General features: G+C 35.6%; 1 protein-coding gene across 1 annotated transcript; it reads right to left on the reverse strand.

The window, feature by feature from the left end:
* Nucleotides 1-10,492: 10,492 nt before the first annotated feature.
* LOC18443198 (limonoid UDP-glucosyltransferase) lies at nucleotides 10,493-15,938 on the reverse strand. The gene has a single exon (XM_088857707.1). The coding sequence runs from the start codon at nucleotides 12,173-12,175 to the stop codon at nucleotides 10,706-10,708; it is 1,470 nt and encodes a 489-aa protein (XP_088713833.1). The 5' UTR covers nucleotides 12,176-15,938; the 3' UTR covers nucleotides 10,493-10,705.
* Nucleotides 15,939-16,145: the final 207 nt, after the last annotated feature.

Consider the following 16,145-nt stretch of genomic DNA (forward strand, 5'->3'; position numbering starts at 1 on the left):
ATAAGGGTTTTAATGGGTTAGCCCTTGATGAGGTCAAAGAATATGCCCGGATGAGTGAGCCGAGGGACTGTGTGACCCTTGTGTGTGATGGTGCCTACTGAGACGGGGGTCAAAACCTCATCCATATTGCATCACACGGCATGCATATTGATAGATCGTTCGGAAAAGCCAGATATCCACATTTGGGTGATGCGTATGCATGTGCGAGAGATACCCCTATGCACCAAATAGCTGTGGTCGCAACAGGTCGTGGTGACCTTGACTCGTCTTTAAGGGAGGACCTATAATCCACAGAGTGGGATTGCAACCCCTTGGCTCATCGGCTGGACTTTGGTGACCCGCTAATGATCCCCTGCTTGGAGTATAGGTCATGGGAAACACTGGGTCGGTCTGATAAAGCAAGTGTAGTCTGTAGTCCACAGTTGAAGGTGGAGTGCCCCATGATTGTTGAATCCTAAACCATATGGATCTTTTTCCCATCATATTAATTTATTTGTGTTCATTTTATTATTGAAATGATTTAGTTTTATTAATTGAATTTTTATGAATCTCTCAATATTTTATTTGTAATTTTTGGACTTATAAAAATACAGTTATTATTCTTATAAATTTATAAATTTCAAATATATATTTGAAATTGTTTGAATTTTAAAAATAATATTTTTTTTTATAATATTCCATGGGGGCCCACATGTGCCATAAAAGGGTGGCACGCCCCACTTTCTTTGGATTCTCTTGTTTGCTTTTAAGATAAAGTTAGTTTGATTTGTGGCATGTGGTCAAATCTTGAAAGGGATATATTGACCATGGCTTTATATATTTTGTAGCAAGTTTGTTTTAAAGAGATATAGTCAATTTGAATTAATATGGATCTTATCTTATTTATATTTGATAATATTTATCTACTTGATATTATTTGACATATCCTTATGGAATATGTGACATGAATCGTGCAATTTTATAAAATGCATGATATTTATTTTATTTAAATATGTTGATGGGAAAATGGTTTAGAAAAGGGGGATAATAGTTCATGCACCTTCCATAATGTTAATGGCCCATCTATGGAATAAATGGCTCAGATCTCTCACCCCACAAGTCACCCTTGATCCACAGTCTATGTTCAATATCACAAGAAGAGGCAAGCTAAGGAAAACACTAAGAAACCCTAATCTTATTCAAAGCTTATAAAAAGGAATTGTCTCTACCCAAAAATCTCTACACCTTATCTCTTGTACCTAATTCTCATATTTTTCTCTCATATCCCACAAAAGGGCAAGCCCCACTTAGAATTTCTCTCTCTCTTTTAAGAAAAGCTTCTATCTCTCATGAAAGCCAAAGGGGGCACGCACCACTCTCTCATCTTTGATCTCTCTCTCTCACACATTGTGAAAGAACCTAAAGGTTTAGGTTATGAAGGTCTTCTCTCTCTTATCTCTCAAATATGGATTTATGGCTAAAGGTTTTAGGGTTTAGCAAAAAGAGAATCCATCTCTCTCAAACTAAGTTGCTAAGATAATTCACCTAGGGTTTGAGTTTGTGATCAAAAGGGTTCATGTTCCATTGGTGTAGCTTGGCCAAAATTTGTTTTTTCGGTTCAAGATTGAAGCTAAACCGTTGATCTCGCGCCATCGGATGGTGGTGACTCGATGTGGGGTGTAATAAGCCCTGTTGAGGTACTCTCCGGCACTCTTCATTTTGTTTCTTACAATCTTGTCTTTTATTTTCAAGCATAGTGCATAGTTATTTCAATGATATCAAGTTGTTAAGATCTTGGTTTTATTGTTATGTTGATTTTATTTTGAAATTTCTGTTATTATAATAAAGACCACATGTAAGTGATCTTTTACCTAAAGAAAGGGGTAAAAAAAAAAAAAGTATTCCCCTGTAAAAGATCACATAGGTCATTTTTTCATGCAGAACCTTGACTGAGAGGACCCATCTCTCTATTTATCAATGGCCTTTCTCTCTCTAACTCTCTGCACCTCTTTTCATACCACACTTTCTCTCTGTATTGCTCCTCTTACCTCTGCAGTGGGACTCACAATTTTGCTTAAACACAATCGCATGTCCTACTTGATTCAAACTCCTTCCTCTATCTCAGATTGGCTTCCTAGTTCTCATCAAATCTCACTGCTTCGAAATATCTAGTGAGAGAAACAGATGCTTGATGCTGCGTTGGTTGGCCTCTGTAATGAAACAACTATTACTGGTTAGAGAGAGGAAAATAAAGCTTTGAATTTTTTTTTTCCCTTTTCATGTCAGTAATCTGCGAAAAAGATTAATTCTCAATGTTGGGTTCTGGTACATAGATGAGAGAGGTTCAAATTTTTTTCTTGGATACATTTATTTTGCTCCCTCTCTCTCATTTTCTTTCAAAATTTTTCACGAGTGACAAATCGGCATTAACGTAAAAATCCTCATAATAGATCAGCTTAATGGACTTAAAAATGTTTAAGTCAGACAATTTTGCATGAGTGATAAATCCGCATTAGCGTGAAAATCTTCATGATGGACATTTATTCAGATTTCATGCGTGATAAATCTGCATTAGCGTGAAAATCCTCGTGATTGATGAAAAATTCATATTAGCGTGAAAATCCTCATGATAGACGTTTGTTATGAGAGGCATATCCGTAAAAGCGTGAGAAAAACCTCATGACAATATATTTTCTTAAATGTCTTACTCAAAAGTAAGAGTATGCATGTGACTTATCATGCTTGGTCTCATAGACAAGTAGGAGATGTTAACATGTATGGCTATGAGGCTTTACGTGTCTTAGCCTACATTTGTAAGAATTCCATATAATCCAACGGTCGTATCCATATGAATGTAACCATTCATCCAACGATCATATCCATATGAACGTAACCCTTTAGAAACTCTTTGGAGATCAGAAAACCATTTCGTTTCTTAGAGACCCATTGGAGAAATACAACGGTCACCCCTTCTTCTCCCTATAAAATGGGAAACCACAAAAAGAATGTAAAATAGCAATGAATAGGCATACATCTCTCTCAAAGGCGACGGAATAAAAATTCGGGCTCTGCGATCACCAATCTCACGGCACCCTTTCTCTGATCTCGAGTTTGATCTTATACATGCTTCATCAAATTTTGCTAACGTACTTTTTAGTTGCTTGAAGGAAGGATCTCCATGGTACTTGATAACCTTCAATTTTCCCCGTTTCTCCCATTTGTTAGAAAAGGTATGTCATTTGGGTTCGTCTTGAAAGACCCCTCATATCGAAATACCAGTTACACTCCCTCAGTAACCATTGTTGATGCTACTGTATTAAATAAATACAAAAATTTGAGTTAAAGAGAAGAATAAAACAACTTATCAAAAAATTATTGGATAGAATACATAAATAAACATTCATTGAGGGATCATAAAATATGATTTTTACGTACAAGATCTGACAAGTTGGCCTCGCCCATAGGGCAAGACTGAGTAATATTGTGTACTAGTAGAATAATCCAATATTAAAAGTAAAACAATTATTCACTCCAATATTTGCCCAAAAAAATATTCATTTCAAAGACAAATAACAACTATCAATACAAACATAAAATAGTAAAATAGAGCAAGAGTAAGAAATGTATCAATCACATACGATTAAAATTCAATTAGAGAAAGAACCCCCGATAGTCCTACTCGACGTGAGATCGAGATAGAAAACAAATCCATTCAAGTTCGCATGTTAGAGAGAGACTGTTGGAAGATGAGTGGTAAAGTAGGAGAGAGAGAAAGATGCTAGTGGGAACCCTAAAAAAGATAGAGGAATGCTCGCAAGATAGTGTTAGTTTGTGGCAAGTTTAGCGCCAAATTTTTTGAATATTCAATTATCGAAAATATAATTTCGGATTTTAAAGGACCAAAAAAATTGAATTTGGATTTTCAAAGTCCAAAATTTTTAATATTTTTTATTATTGAAATACCAAAAATATAAGTAATTCAGTTCTTCAAAATCCAATAATTTGAACTGTTCGGTTATTGAATAATCGAAAAGGGTAGTTCTATCATTTGTTAAAAAAAAATTATTACAAAGGAGAAAATTTTATTATGAAAGGGAAAATATAGGTATAGATGTAATAACATAAACTTTGTGGTAGTTCTGTAGTAATGCTAAAAATAACATTAGATGTAATTTTCTCTAAATATTATGTACAGATATGTAAATATTTTGAAGTTCATGACTGTTGTGCAAATGTAATTCCCCATTTTAAACTGTAAAAAGACAAAAAATGACTTTTAGACGTTCATTGATCTACATCTTAAATGTTCTATTTGTTATGGGGTGCAATTGGCATACGGATGCAAACGTAGCTGTAGAGGTAAGGTGCACCTTCAAATTTTATCATAGTATATAGTTTTGATGTAAAATGTTTTTAGGATTATTTTAAAATCTATTTTTATATCTAATTATAAAATTTTAAATTTAAAAATTGGTTAAAATCAAGTAGATCTATAAATATATGAAAATCTTGAAAATTGACGATGTGGATAATATGTTGTAAAATGCATTCTTTCTGAGACTTAAAAAAAAAAAAAAAAATCATGGTCATACATCTCGATGTCGAGATGATCAATGAAAGAGTTTTTCAACATTAAAACTACATTTTCGATGGATTTTTGAGGTGCATCCATAGTTCTACATCGTAAGGTTGCATCCTTATATAAACTTTTTCCTTTGTTATGTCCTTATGAGGGAAAAATGTTTTCTATTCTAAGCCGGAGAATTGACAACAATCCAAATTTTTTAATATAAACCATATTCCATTGTGCATAATATAAACCAGGAAAAGTTTCTATACTTCCGCTACATCATAGAAGATCTATGCTTCCCCTACCATCCAGGCATCCAATTTTGATCAAGAGAGCCAGCCACTCACCGTTTGATCTTAGATCCGATGTCTCAAAGTATTTTGATTTTTGGTTTTTTTATACAAATTATATGAATATGAAATTTGGTATGTGTCATCTTCTCATTGGGGTGCACCTATAAAAAAATATTTAAAATAATTTTTCCATAAAATATAATTATCAAAATACCTCTAGAAAATTTCAAGTATATTTTGGTCATTTTATATTATTGAAAATATTTTTTTTATATATTTTTCGCTAGTGGGAGTTTAATAGACGATCGAACGCACAAAAAATTGTGTTAAAATAATTTGTAGAAAAGAAATTAAAAATGAAATATTGTAGAGAGATGACATTGTGATTGAAACAATCTTAGTTCCCATTCATAATGGACGATCGGATAAGGAGAAATACATAAGTTGGATAAAGAGAAGTATATAAGTTTCATGTTGTAAGTGAAGCATAGAACGCTTGCCTATATAATCCATGTGCATTGAAATGATGGATGACGCCTTACCTATATAATCCATGTGCATTGAAATGATGGATGACGCGTTGAAGAGATTTGAGACCGAGCATTTGGGGTAACAACCTTCTCTTGTCATCCGCCGACGCCATTTAATGGAGACTGTGGTCCTTCTAGCATACTCAACGGGGGATTCTACTCTATGGCTTAAGTTAGATCAATAATATTCGGTATAATAATATTTCCTTAAAATTTTAATAACATGCATTGATGATTATATTTATACTAATGAAACTATAATTAATATTGTTATATTAAAATTAAAATGATTATTATATTAATATTAATTATGATAAACTTGTAATAAAAAACATTATTATGTTTTTTTACAAGATCAAAGTATAATAATTGTTATTTTTTATTTGCACATACTCACCACATTTATGATTATTATTATTCATGTACAGATTCTTAAGAACATTTATATTGATTATATTTCAAATATTATGAGAACGATGAATAATGAGAACGAATAGAATCAAAATGATTACACATAATCATACTAAATATTATTGACAATTGCTATTTCTTAATAAAAAACAACAAAAATTACAAAAATTCCATTAATTTTGTATTTTATAATTGTCATTATATAATTACAAGGGCTGTTTAAAAAAAAAAAACCAAGAAAATATTATTTTTAAGAGTGTTGGACTTAACAAAAAAAACTAGAAAATATTATTTCGAAGCTGTTAGACTTGTTAACGGTTTCAATTTTGGAAATTAGACTTCCCACATCTATGTAAGCATGTGGATCGCTTTCCCAAAATAATTATATTAATAAACCACAAAAAAGAAAAACACAATTCTTTCTCTATTTTCTTCTAATACTTACTTATAAGTAATTAATATATTTATTAATATAAAGAAATTAATTCCATTTATGTTAATAAATGATATAATTGTAAATACATAAACCATGACAAACAAAATAAGAATTAATTGTAAATATAATTAATTGTAAATATAATTAAATAAAAAAAAATTATTTTCAAAAACTAAGTACATCAAAATACAAGCTACAATAAAAATAATCAAAATTATTAAATGCAAAAAAAAAAAAAACTCATCCATTTTTCTTTATTCATTTCTATTGTTCTCGTTTTGTTTTCCATTTTCTATCTGTACTTTTTTCGGATTTCCAAAATGCAAGCTACAATAAAAATAATCAAAATTATTAAATGCAAAAAAAAAAAAAACTCATCCATTTTTCTTTATTCATTTCTATTGTTCTCGTTTTGTTTTCCATTTTCTATCTGTACTTTTTTCGGATTTCCAAAATCCAAATCTAAATTAAAAAAAAAAAAACAATAGAGAGAGAGGTCTTTGCTACTATGAAATAATAATAAAAAAAAAACTATACCAAAATTATTATCAATTTAATTGTAATAAATATCACATTATTATGGTTTCTTTATTTTCATCTCACGGTCACGATTGTCCGGTAGTGTTTTATTTTTTATTATTTTTCTATAAGTCAGAATGATCTCAAATTTGGAGCGTGTTTATATCTTAATGAAGCACACCTAATAAAAATATAAAAATAATAATAATTTATGAAAATAAAATTGACCAAAATACCCCCGAAACTTTTCAGGGGTATTTTGGTCAATTGTTTTCATGTAAAATATTTTTTTGATATTGTTCATTATATGCATCATGTGACATGTTTCTAGAGGTGCGTTTTCTCTAATTTTTCAGAATAATATTTACTTTATAAGTATGTAATATATTTACTAATATAATTGAAGATAATTCTAATTATTTAAAAATATATATATAACTAAAACTACAAAAAGTAATTAGCCCAAAATGTAATTAAATAAGTTAATAATATATTACGATATAAAACATAAAAATTTAATAATTATATTTTAAATATAAAAAAGATAAAAGATAATTCCTTCCTTTTTTTCCTTTTTGGTATACACTCTATAAAGTGCCGTACTCTTAGTCAAATAATAGTTAACCATATGTCCACCATACGTCTACTCAGAATAATTAAATACTTTCATTAAATAAATCGATTATTATTGGTCTAAATTATTGAATAAGAATTATAATCATTATTATATACAATAATTAATAAGAAGACAATCTATAATTATTAATAATTACTATTATTAATAATTATAGATTGAAAGTTTTAATAATACTTTAGAATATGTTAAATTTTATTAATAATTAGTAATTAATAATAGTTATAAGTAATTTATAGTCTTATAAGTGTTAAGTAATAATTATATATTCAAAGTTTTAATAATACTTTAGAATACGGTATTTGTTATTAATAATTAGTAATTAATGACAATTATAAGTAATTTGTAGTCTTATAGTCAGTATAATAATTAATAACTAATAATAATTATAAATAACATAATTATTTTTTAGATTATTATATGTAAGTACAATTATTTGCTTAATTTATTAAGGGTGTGGTTTGTATAGAGCTGAGGCTTTAAACAATCAAAGTAAAACGCACCTTCAAATAGTGTCAAGAAATGTAATTTTAATATTGGAAATCTTTGTGATAGCTTTAAAATATATTTTCATCTTTAATTATAAAATTTAAAGCTTCAAAAATAGTGTAGATCAAGCATATATATAAAAACTTGAAAACATTGAAAATAGACAGTCTAAAAATACGTTACAAGATGTACCCTTTTTTTATCATGTCTGTGCATCTTGATGTTGAGATGATCAATTTGAGGATATTTGGGCACCAAAACAACCTCATTTAGTGAAAGTTTTGAGGTGCGCTCTAATTTGATTGTTTAGAACCTCGGCTCTATATAAATTTTTTCCATTTATTAATGGGTGCGGTAGAGCAGAGGCTCTAAACAATCAAACTAGAGCCTACCTTCAAATAGTGTTGAGAAATATGGTTTTAACACTGGAAAGGTTGGTGATAGCCTTAAATTATATTTTCATCTCTAGTTATAAACATTTAAAGCTACAAAAATAGTGCAGACCGAGCAGATCTATGAAAGCTTGAAAATCTTGAAAATTGATGGTCCAAAAATACATTACAGGATGCACTATTTCCAAAACTTGAAATCCATTTTTTTCTCATATCCATGCATCTTGATGTCGAGATAGTCAATTTGATGATATTTTGGCATCAAAACAATTTCTTCTAGTGAAAGTTTTGAGATAGGCTCTAATTTGATTGTTTCGAGCCTAGGCTTTATATAAACTTTTCTTTTGTTAATTATGCATGCAATAATTGATATTATTAATTTATTAAGAATTATATATAATTAATTTATAAATAAATATTAATTTATTAGCATACCCATGGAGCAAGAATAATTATTTTTTTGGCGTAGGCGTTTGTTTTCCGCATAAACATGTGATCGTTAGTGTGTGACCTTTTCGTGCGAGATTCAACAATGTCTTATCGGAGTAGGCTTGTGATTCGTGCCCAACTTTTTGTATTTGTACGTGTATTAAAGCATCAAGGGAGGCAGGACCAGGTAGAAAAAAACACAGGAGGGATGGGTTTCTATGAGTCGGCGGACTCATATGTACATATGTAGCCCCTCACTAAAATCCAATTTCAAGATGAATTTTTTATCTAATTTTTTAGTAGATTGATCATCGAGGGCAAGATGATCATGAATATGAAAACAAAAATAAATTTTCAAATTAAAAATATATATTTTTAGGGTGCAGTTTATATAGAGCTAAGGCTTTAAATAATCAAAATAAAGTACACCTTCAAATAGTATCGAGAAATGCGGTTTCAATAATGAAAATGTTTGTGATAGCCTTAAAATATATATTTATTTTTAATTATAAAATTTAAAGCTTCAAAAATAGTGTAGATCAAGCGGATCTATGAAAACTTGAAAATCTTAAAACTTGACGGTCAAAAAATGTGTTACAAGCTGTACTATATCCAAAACTTGAAATCCATTTTTTTCTCATATTCACGCATCATGATGTTGAGATGAACAATTTGAAGATATTTGGACATTAAAACAACCACTTCTAGAGTAGGCTCTAATTTGATTGTTTAGAGCCTTGGCTCTATATAAACTTTTTCCTTGTAGGAAAGCATCAAAGAAAACACGACTAACTAGGAAAATATGAGGCCCTCATATGTACACTGTGGCCCTCACGAAAAATCCATTTTAAAGCTGAATTTTTTATCTAATTTTAAATAAATTTTTTTATCTAATTTTAAATAAATTTTTTTATCTAATTTTAAATAGGAGTGATGTTTAGAACCTCGGCTCTATACAAACCAAACCCAACAATAAGATATAGACTGTGGATAAAAAGTGCTAAAATATATATATTTTTAAGCTAAAAAAATTATTTTTCTTATCATATTCATGATCATCTTGGCCTAGATGATGAATCTACAAAAAAATTAGATAAAAAATTCATTTTTAAAATGGATTTTAGTGAGGGCCACAGTGTACACATGAGTTGGCCACAGAAAAGGGGTTTGGTTTGTATAGAGCCGAGGTTCTAAACAATCAAAGTAAAGCCCACCTTCAAATAGTATCAAGAAATGTGTTTTCAAAATTGAAATTTTGGTGATACCCTTAAAATGTATTTTCATCTTTAATTATAAAATTTAAAGCTTCAAAAACAGTATAGATCGAGTAGATCCATGAAAAGTTGAAAATCTTGAAAATTGATGGTCCAAAAATGCGTTAAGAGATGCACTATTTCTAAAACATGAAATCCATTTTTTTCTTACGTCTATGCATTTTGATGTTGAGATGATTAATTTGACGATATTTGGGCATAAAAAAAACCTCTTCTAGTGAAATTTTTCGGTGAGCTTGAATTTGATTGTTTTAGAGCCTCGGCTCTATATAAAAAAATTTCTATCTTATTTATAGACCATACACTTTAGATAATGTCCATCGTTCGTAGCTCAACGGCCCCTTAAGCCTGCACCAAACTTGAAATCCTGCATGGAGTTATTACGGCAGAGTAAAATGTGTTTATGTGGGAATATTTTTACATTAATTAGTTGAGAATTGATAGGAAAATATTGCCATGATTGACTGCGTGAAAGAATTTTTCATGTGCTAAAAGGCAGTCAATGTCGGTGAAACCACCCCACCAGCAACAACATAAATGAAAACACAATTCACTCATTGCAAAAAAAAAAGAAAATAATAATTTACACCCTCATGCTATTCATTTTCATTGCCTGAGCAGGTTTTAGTGCTGGTATGGATAGTTCCCAACTCTAGTCTTCTGGATAACAACACAACTAATCAATTACAAGAGGAGCTAATAAACACAGCAAATTCATACTAAACTAAGTGATTGAGAGCATTCATTCCTTAGGTGATTGGTCCTTCAAATTCATTGAGGGTGGGTGAGCAAGCCCGGATCGCCTCCTCCCCACGAGCCATGGCCATGGCCATGACCTCCTCCACAAAGGCCCTCAGGTTCTTACCAGAGGAGCCCTCCACCTCCAACGCTTCTCTCGCCGCATCTTTCAATTTCATGGCTTTCTCTTGAATTGTCGACGCCCTTGGCCCCTCAGTTATCTCCTCTATGCACCTGGAAACCTCCTCTCTTCGAACCACGCCCTCTGAGTCGCGCTCGAGCCGGATCCCGACGCTGTAGACGTCGACCAGAAACTTTTCGTTGGTGACTTGGTCACCCCAGTGAGCAAGTGCTAGGACTGGGGTGCCTGCTGCGATAGTCTCGAGAGTCGAGTTCCATCCACAGTGTGTCACGAAGCAGGCGATGGATGGATGGGTCAGCACCTCCACCTGTGGGCACCATTTGACGACTTTGCCCCGTCCGGCAATGGCATCCAGGAATTCGTCGGGCAGCCGGAACTCAGACGTTCTGTCAAAGGGCTTTGCCACCCAGAGGAAGGGCCGTCCGCCGCCCGCGAGGCCCCATGCTAACTCCTCAATTTGCTTCGGGGATAGGATCACAACACTTCCAAAGGCAACATAGATGACTGATTTGTGGGGCTGATGGCTGAGCCAATCCAGGCAGTCATCTTCCGGCTTCCATAGATCTCCCCCTGCCTCGACAGCCGTGGATTTGCCCAGCAGCTCCATGGGCACGAGCGGGCCGACGGGTATGATAGGTGTGAGATCCGACATTGACTGAATCGCTTCAGTCTCGAGTGCATGGAACGAGTTCCCCAGCACCCATCTAACCTTCTTCAGTTTCCTGATGTGGTCGAATATCACATCACCCAAGCATTGGTACAGTGTAGGCTCAAAGGGCACCAGGAAGCTCGGAATCTCACTCCTTTTGAGCACGGGGAGCCCCGGAAGGCTGACGTCTATGTCGGGTCTCTCAGGCGTCGGGAACTCGCCGAGCCTATAGAAGCTTCGGTAGTAGAGGGCATAGACAGAGCACGACTGGACCCAGAGCATCGCGCATGGGATGCTGAAGCGCTCCGCCACATCCACGACCCACGGGACAAATGGGTTGCTCACAAGACAGTGCACAGGTCTGCCCGAGGCCCGGAGGTCATCTATCAGAGCCAGCAGTCCTCCCGGGCCAGCAGTGCTGAGTTGGGCCATGAACGCGTCATTGCGATCATCATCGATACCATGGCCATCAGAGAAGGTCTCGAAGCTGATGTGCCCGTCAGAGCCACTGGTAGTGATGCCACCGGCATCGTGCATCTGCTGGGCGATGGCCTCGATGGCCGCTAAGCTCACGAGAAGGCTGGTGTTGGAGGCGGCAAGGCAGCGGGCGAGGCGGATGGCTAGCTTAACATGGCCTTGTGCTGGGAAGGTGACCACAAGGACATGGACCTTCACCTCTATGCCAACCATCTTGGCTCGCCTGATGCTATGCGTGTGACAGAGGAGGGAGTAGAAACGGTGTCTGAAACTTTACATGCGATCGTTGATGCCCATGAACCCTCACGGTTTATATTAGTGGACAGTGAAGGTGTCGCGGTTAACATCGTTGTGGCCATGAATCGTATCGTGGTCCGTGAAGGGGGCTGCAGCCCTACTTATTTTATTGCGGCTTTAGGTAGTGGGCCTTTCAGAATGACAATGGAAATGTTTCGATCTTATTAAAATAAGGAATACCTCACCTCCCTATGTAATCCTTAGCATCAAAGTAACTCCACAATAAGGCCTTACTGATTCCTTTAACAGCTGGTCAGGATCTACGTGGGGACCCACTCAAGCTAGCTATATTTCTATAATAATTAGAAACTCATCCAGACCTAGCCTACTCACAGTTTAGGGCAAAGTTTTTGAGTGTTTTATTTGCTTATTACAGTTTATTAGTCTTAAATCTCAGTCTGGATCCACTTCTGGTTCGAGCAGAAACCTTATGGGTCCAAGTTCAGGCTTGTACCCGTTCTAGTCCAGGTTCGACCAGGGTTACACTCAGGTCTGAACCTAGGCCCCGTTTTGGTTTGACCCAAGGCTCATGCCAAATCTCACCTAGACCTTAGCCCAGGTCCACACTTGGTCTAAATTTGAAACTTTCTGGGTCCAAGTCCAAGCTTGTGCCCAGCCTAGCCCAGGTTCGAACCAGATTCACATCTAGGTATGAACCTAGGCCCTTTTTTTGTCCAACCTTGATCCATCTGAGTCAACAACCGGTCTCAAGTTTAGGCTTGTACCTAACCTAGCCTAGGTCCAAACCTAAGCCCCCTCTCAATCCTTGCCAAGACTCGTACCCATCTAGCCTAGATCTCAGTCTAGGTTCTAGCATAAGTCTAAGTATATAGTTGCCTCTAAAATTAGTATAAGGTCATCCTAGTTTAGGGTCCAAACCAAAACCCACTAAGTCTAACAAGACCTCGAGTCTAGGACGTAACTCTGGTCTGAACTTAAAGTTATTCTTAAGACTAAGTTGGGCTCACCTTTGTTTAGGATTCAAACTTAAGTCCATCAAACCTAGCTAGTCAAAGTCTAGGTTAGGCCCTAAGTTTAGATCCAAGGTTCAAATAGGGAGAAGTCACCATATCGGTCACCTAGTGCGACTATGGTGATTGCTCCACAGCCGACTCCAAACCTAATATTCCCAAACCTAAGGACTAGTATGCCACAATCCCTTGGGATTACCGCTAGAACCCAGGTTTGTCCATTTTTCGGTGCCCAACTCTTCAATTAGAAGCAGAGTCTCAAGGATCGGTTCGAGATTCTGAAATATGTGTTGCTCGAAATGCTAGCTCAGCCCAAAACACTTTGAATAGTCAAGGGGGTTCGACTCAGGGTCATCCTAAGAGGACTCCTAGGCACCCAAAGTAAGAATAGAGTGAGGGAGGAGGTTCATGCAGTGTCAAATGCTCATTCCTGTAACTCAAACCAAGGCAATTTTGAGATACGACAGCCTCAAAACTTTGATAACATGGACCCACTTAAGTCTAGGGGATCTGACCCAGCCTCAAGCCACCATAGTACAACTCATGATAGCCTCAATGTTGTACGAAATACAGGTATCAACCTGAATCGAACCCTAATGGATGTAGGTGTCCAAGCTACCCTTCAAAGTTTAATTGATCGAGGCTACACTGTTCACGTCCCAGCACATGTGTCGGTCCCAAACTTGCTTAGTGCTATAGGACAACCCATAGGACGATCGAGTCAACCGATTCTTCAATCAGTCCTGATAATCCATCCAATCCAACAGACCGTGCAATTCCCACAGCCTGTGACGGCACCTATGGGACAATACATCCCTCAAGCTCAGGTATACCAAACCACCCCGATGACTGCAACTCGTCAACCTCAGGTCCATACGGGCCAATACATACCCCAAGCCTTGACTCATCAGTCTACATTTGGGAACTCACCAACTGGTGGGCCTACCGTCATCCTAAATGCCCAATACAAAGGCACCATAAAAGCAATGCAAAACATGCTTGTAAGATTGAGCATTCACGAAGTTTTACCCCCGAAGGCCTTTGTTCATGAGACCCTCGGAGGCATGGAGGACCTTCCCTTCAGATTCGTCATCTCATAATTTCAAAACAAATTCAACGAGAAGAGCAATCCAGATACTCATGTTCATGCATACCTCCTCTCCATTCTAGCTTTACAAGATGGACCAAATCAACTGAAGGCCATACTTTCGCAAACGTTGTCTGACGAGGCTCTGAACTCGTATAAGAATGTTGTGTACTCTAGATGAAATGTTCAACATATTCGTCTCCCACTATCGTAGATCGACACTAAGACCTCTTTCACTAAGTGAACTCAATGCAATAAAGCAAAATCCAAGCGAATCCTTCGAGGACTTCATCAATTGATTCCATGAGGCGGCAATGCAGGTCATCAAATGTCCACTCATAGACCTGGCCAAGATCTCCGTGGCCCTAGAACGCCTCCCCTGAATAAAGGACCTTCTTCAGCCAAGGCCTAATCCCCTACTCTTTTGATTCCATGATCGAACGAGTGGCATGTCATGAATGGGCTAAAGAAAAGATCATCACATGCAGAATTCCAAATGGAGATGTAGCCCCAAAAGTAACACAAGAAGTCTTTATCATCAACAATAAAACTAGGGTAGATGATCCCTTCAATCCACTCTTCCAAGTTAATGCATCATATGAGTCGCACATATGGGAAAATAAATCAAACTTGCAAGAGCAAGATAAACTCGAGCATAAGCTCAACCGAGACTTGGAAGCTGTGATTCCTAAACTCATGGTGACAAGAAAAACCTTATTTACATGACAATAACTCAAGAGGCGGCAGATAAGCAAATTCTTCAAGGAGAGCTATTGCCTCAACTATCAAAAGAAGTTGACCTTCTGAAATTCTAAGAGACCCACTTGAGCCGCCTTCACAAGATTTCCTAGATGATTGACCCATCTGGGACGAAGAATTAAAAGCTGATGATCAAATTGGGTCACCTCCTCAAGAGGAGAGGTTTCTAGAGCTTAACTGGAGTAGGAGCACAACTTCGATAACTGGGGCACCCCCATATCAAGAAATTTCATATCATGAAAATAACTTTCCAACCGGAAAAAAAAAAAAAACCTGTAGGGGCAGCCCCCATCAAATTACTCAATAGGGGCAATCTCCTCTCATGAAGAGAGCACATGGGCAGTTAATGAGATTGAGCCCCTATTTGTTAAATCCCAACATGTCATAAGGCCATCAAATGGTAACTTAAACACTCTTCTTGTGCGAGAGTCTCACCCGATCTTAAGCACTGAGAAGGAGCTTACTATGGAGATAACTCCTGAAAAGAAACATAAAATTTGGAATAAAAAAGACAATCGAAAAGGAGTTAGGTGATCACTCACCAATTGCAAGAAACTAAATGTGGTATTCACGCCTCAAACTTCAAAGGGCATTATAGCCTAATGAGGAACATAAATTATTCCATTAATGGGGAAAACCTAATGAGCTTGCCTTTATACACAAAGGATTAAGAAGCTAAGAATGATTTTTAATCTCAAAATCAAGGTTCAAGTGGGGTAACTCAAATGATAAGGGGAACTCGACAACAATTGTCAAAGAGATATTGGAAGCCAACTTGAGGTAAGGAAAATCAAAGGATGACTGATATTAGAACCTCCTTGCCACCTGAATAATGGAAAGATGATCAAATTCTTACATAGTATTAATGCGAATTGCCAAAAAAAAAAAAAACACCACTGACTCTTCTCCATCTCTTTCCTTATCTTCTTCAAAAATAAAGAAACATTTTTGTTGGGCTGAAGATCCGAAAGGAACCCCAAGCGTTAGAAAAAAAGCAACTAGGCTGAACACCCAGAACGGACCTCCGGACAATGAAAAAATAAATAAATAAATAAATAAAAAAGGAAAT

This window comes from Amborella trichopoda, chromosome 2 (genome assembly GCF_054954075.1).
Source record: "Amborella trichopoda isolate Santa Cruz 75 chromosome 2, AtrichopodaSantaCruz75HAP2 v2.0, whole genome shotgun sequence".
In the NCBI taxonomy this organism is placed as follows: domain Eukaryota; kingdom Viridiplantae; phylum Streptophyta; class Magnoliopsida; order Amborellales; family Amborellaceae; genus Amborella; species Amborella trichopoda.

Excerpts from the sequence above, each read along its gene's own strand:
- LOC18443198 (XM_088857707.1), bottom strand. The coding sequence starts at position 12,175 with ATGGTTGGCATAGAGGTGAAGGTCCATGTCCTTGTGGTCACCTTCCCA.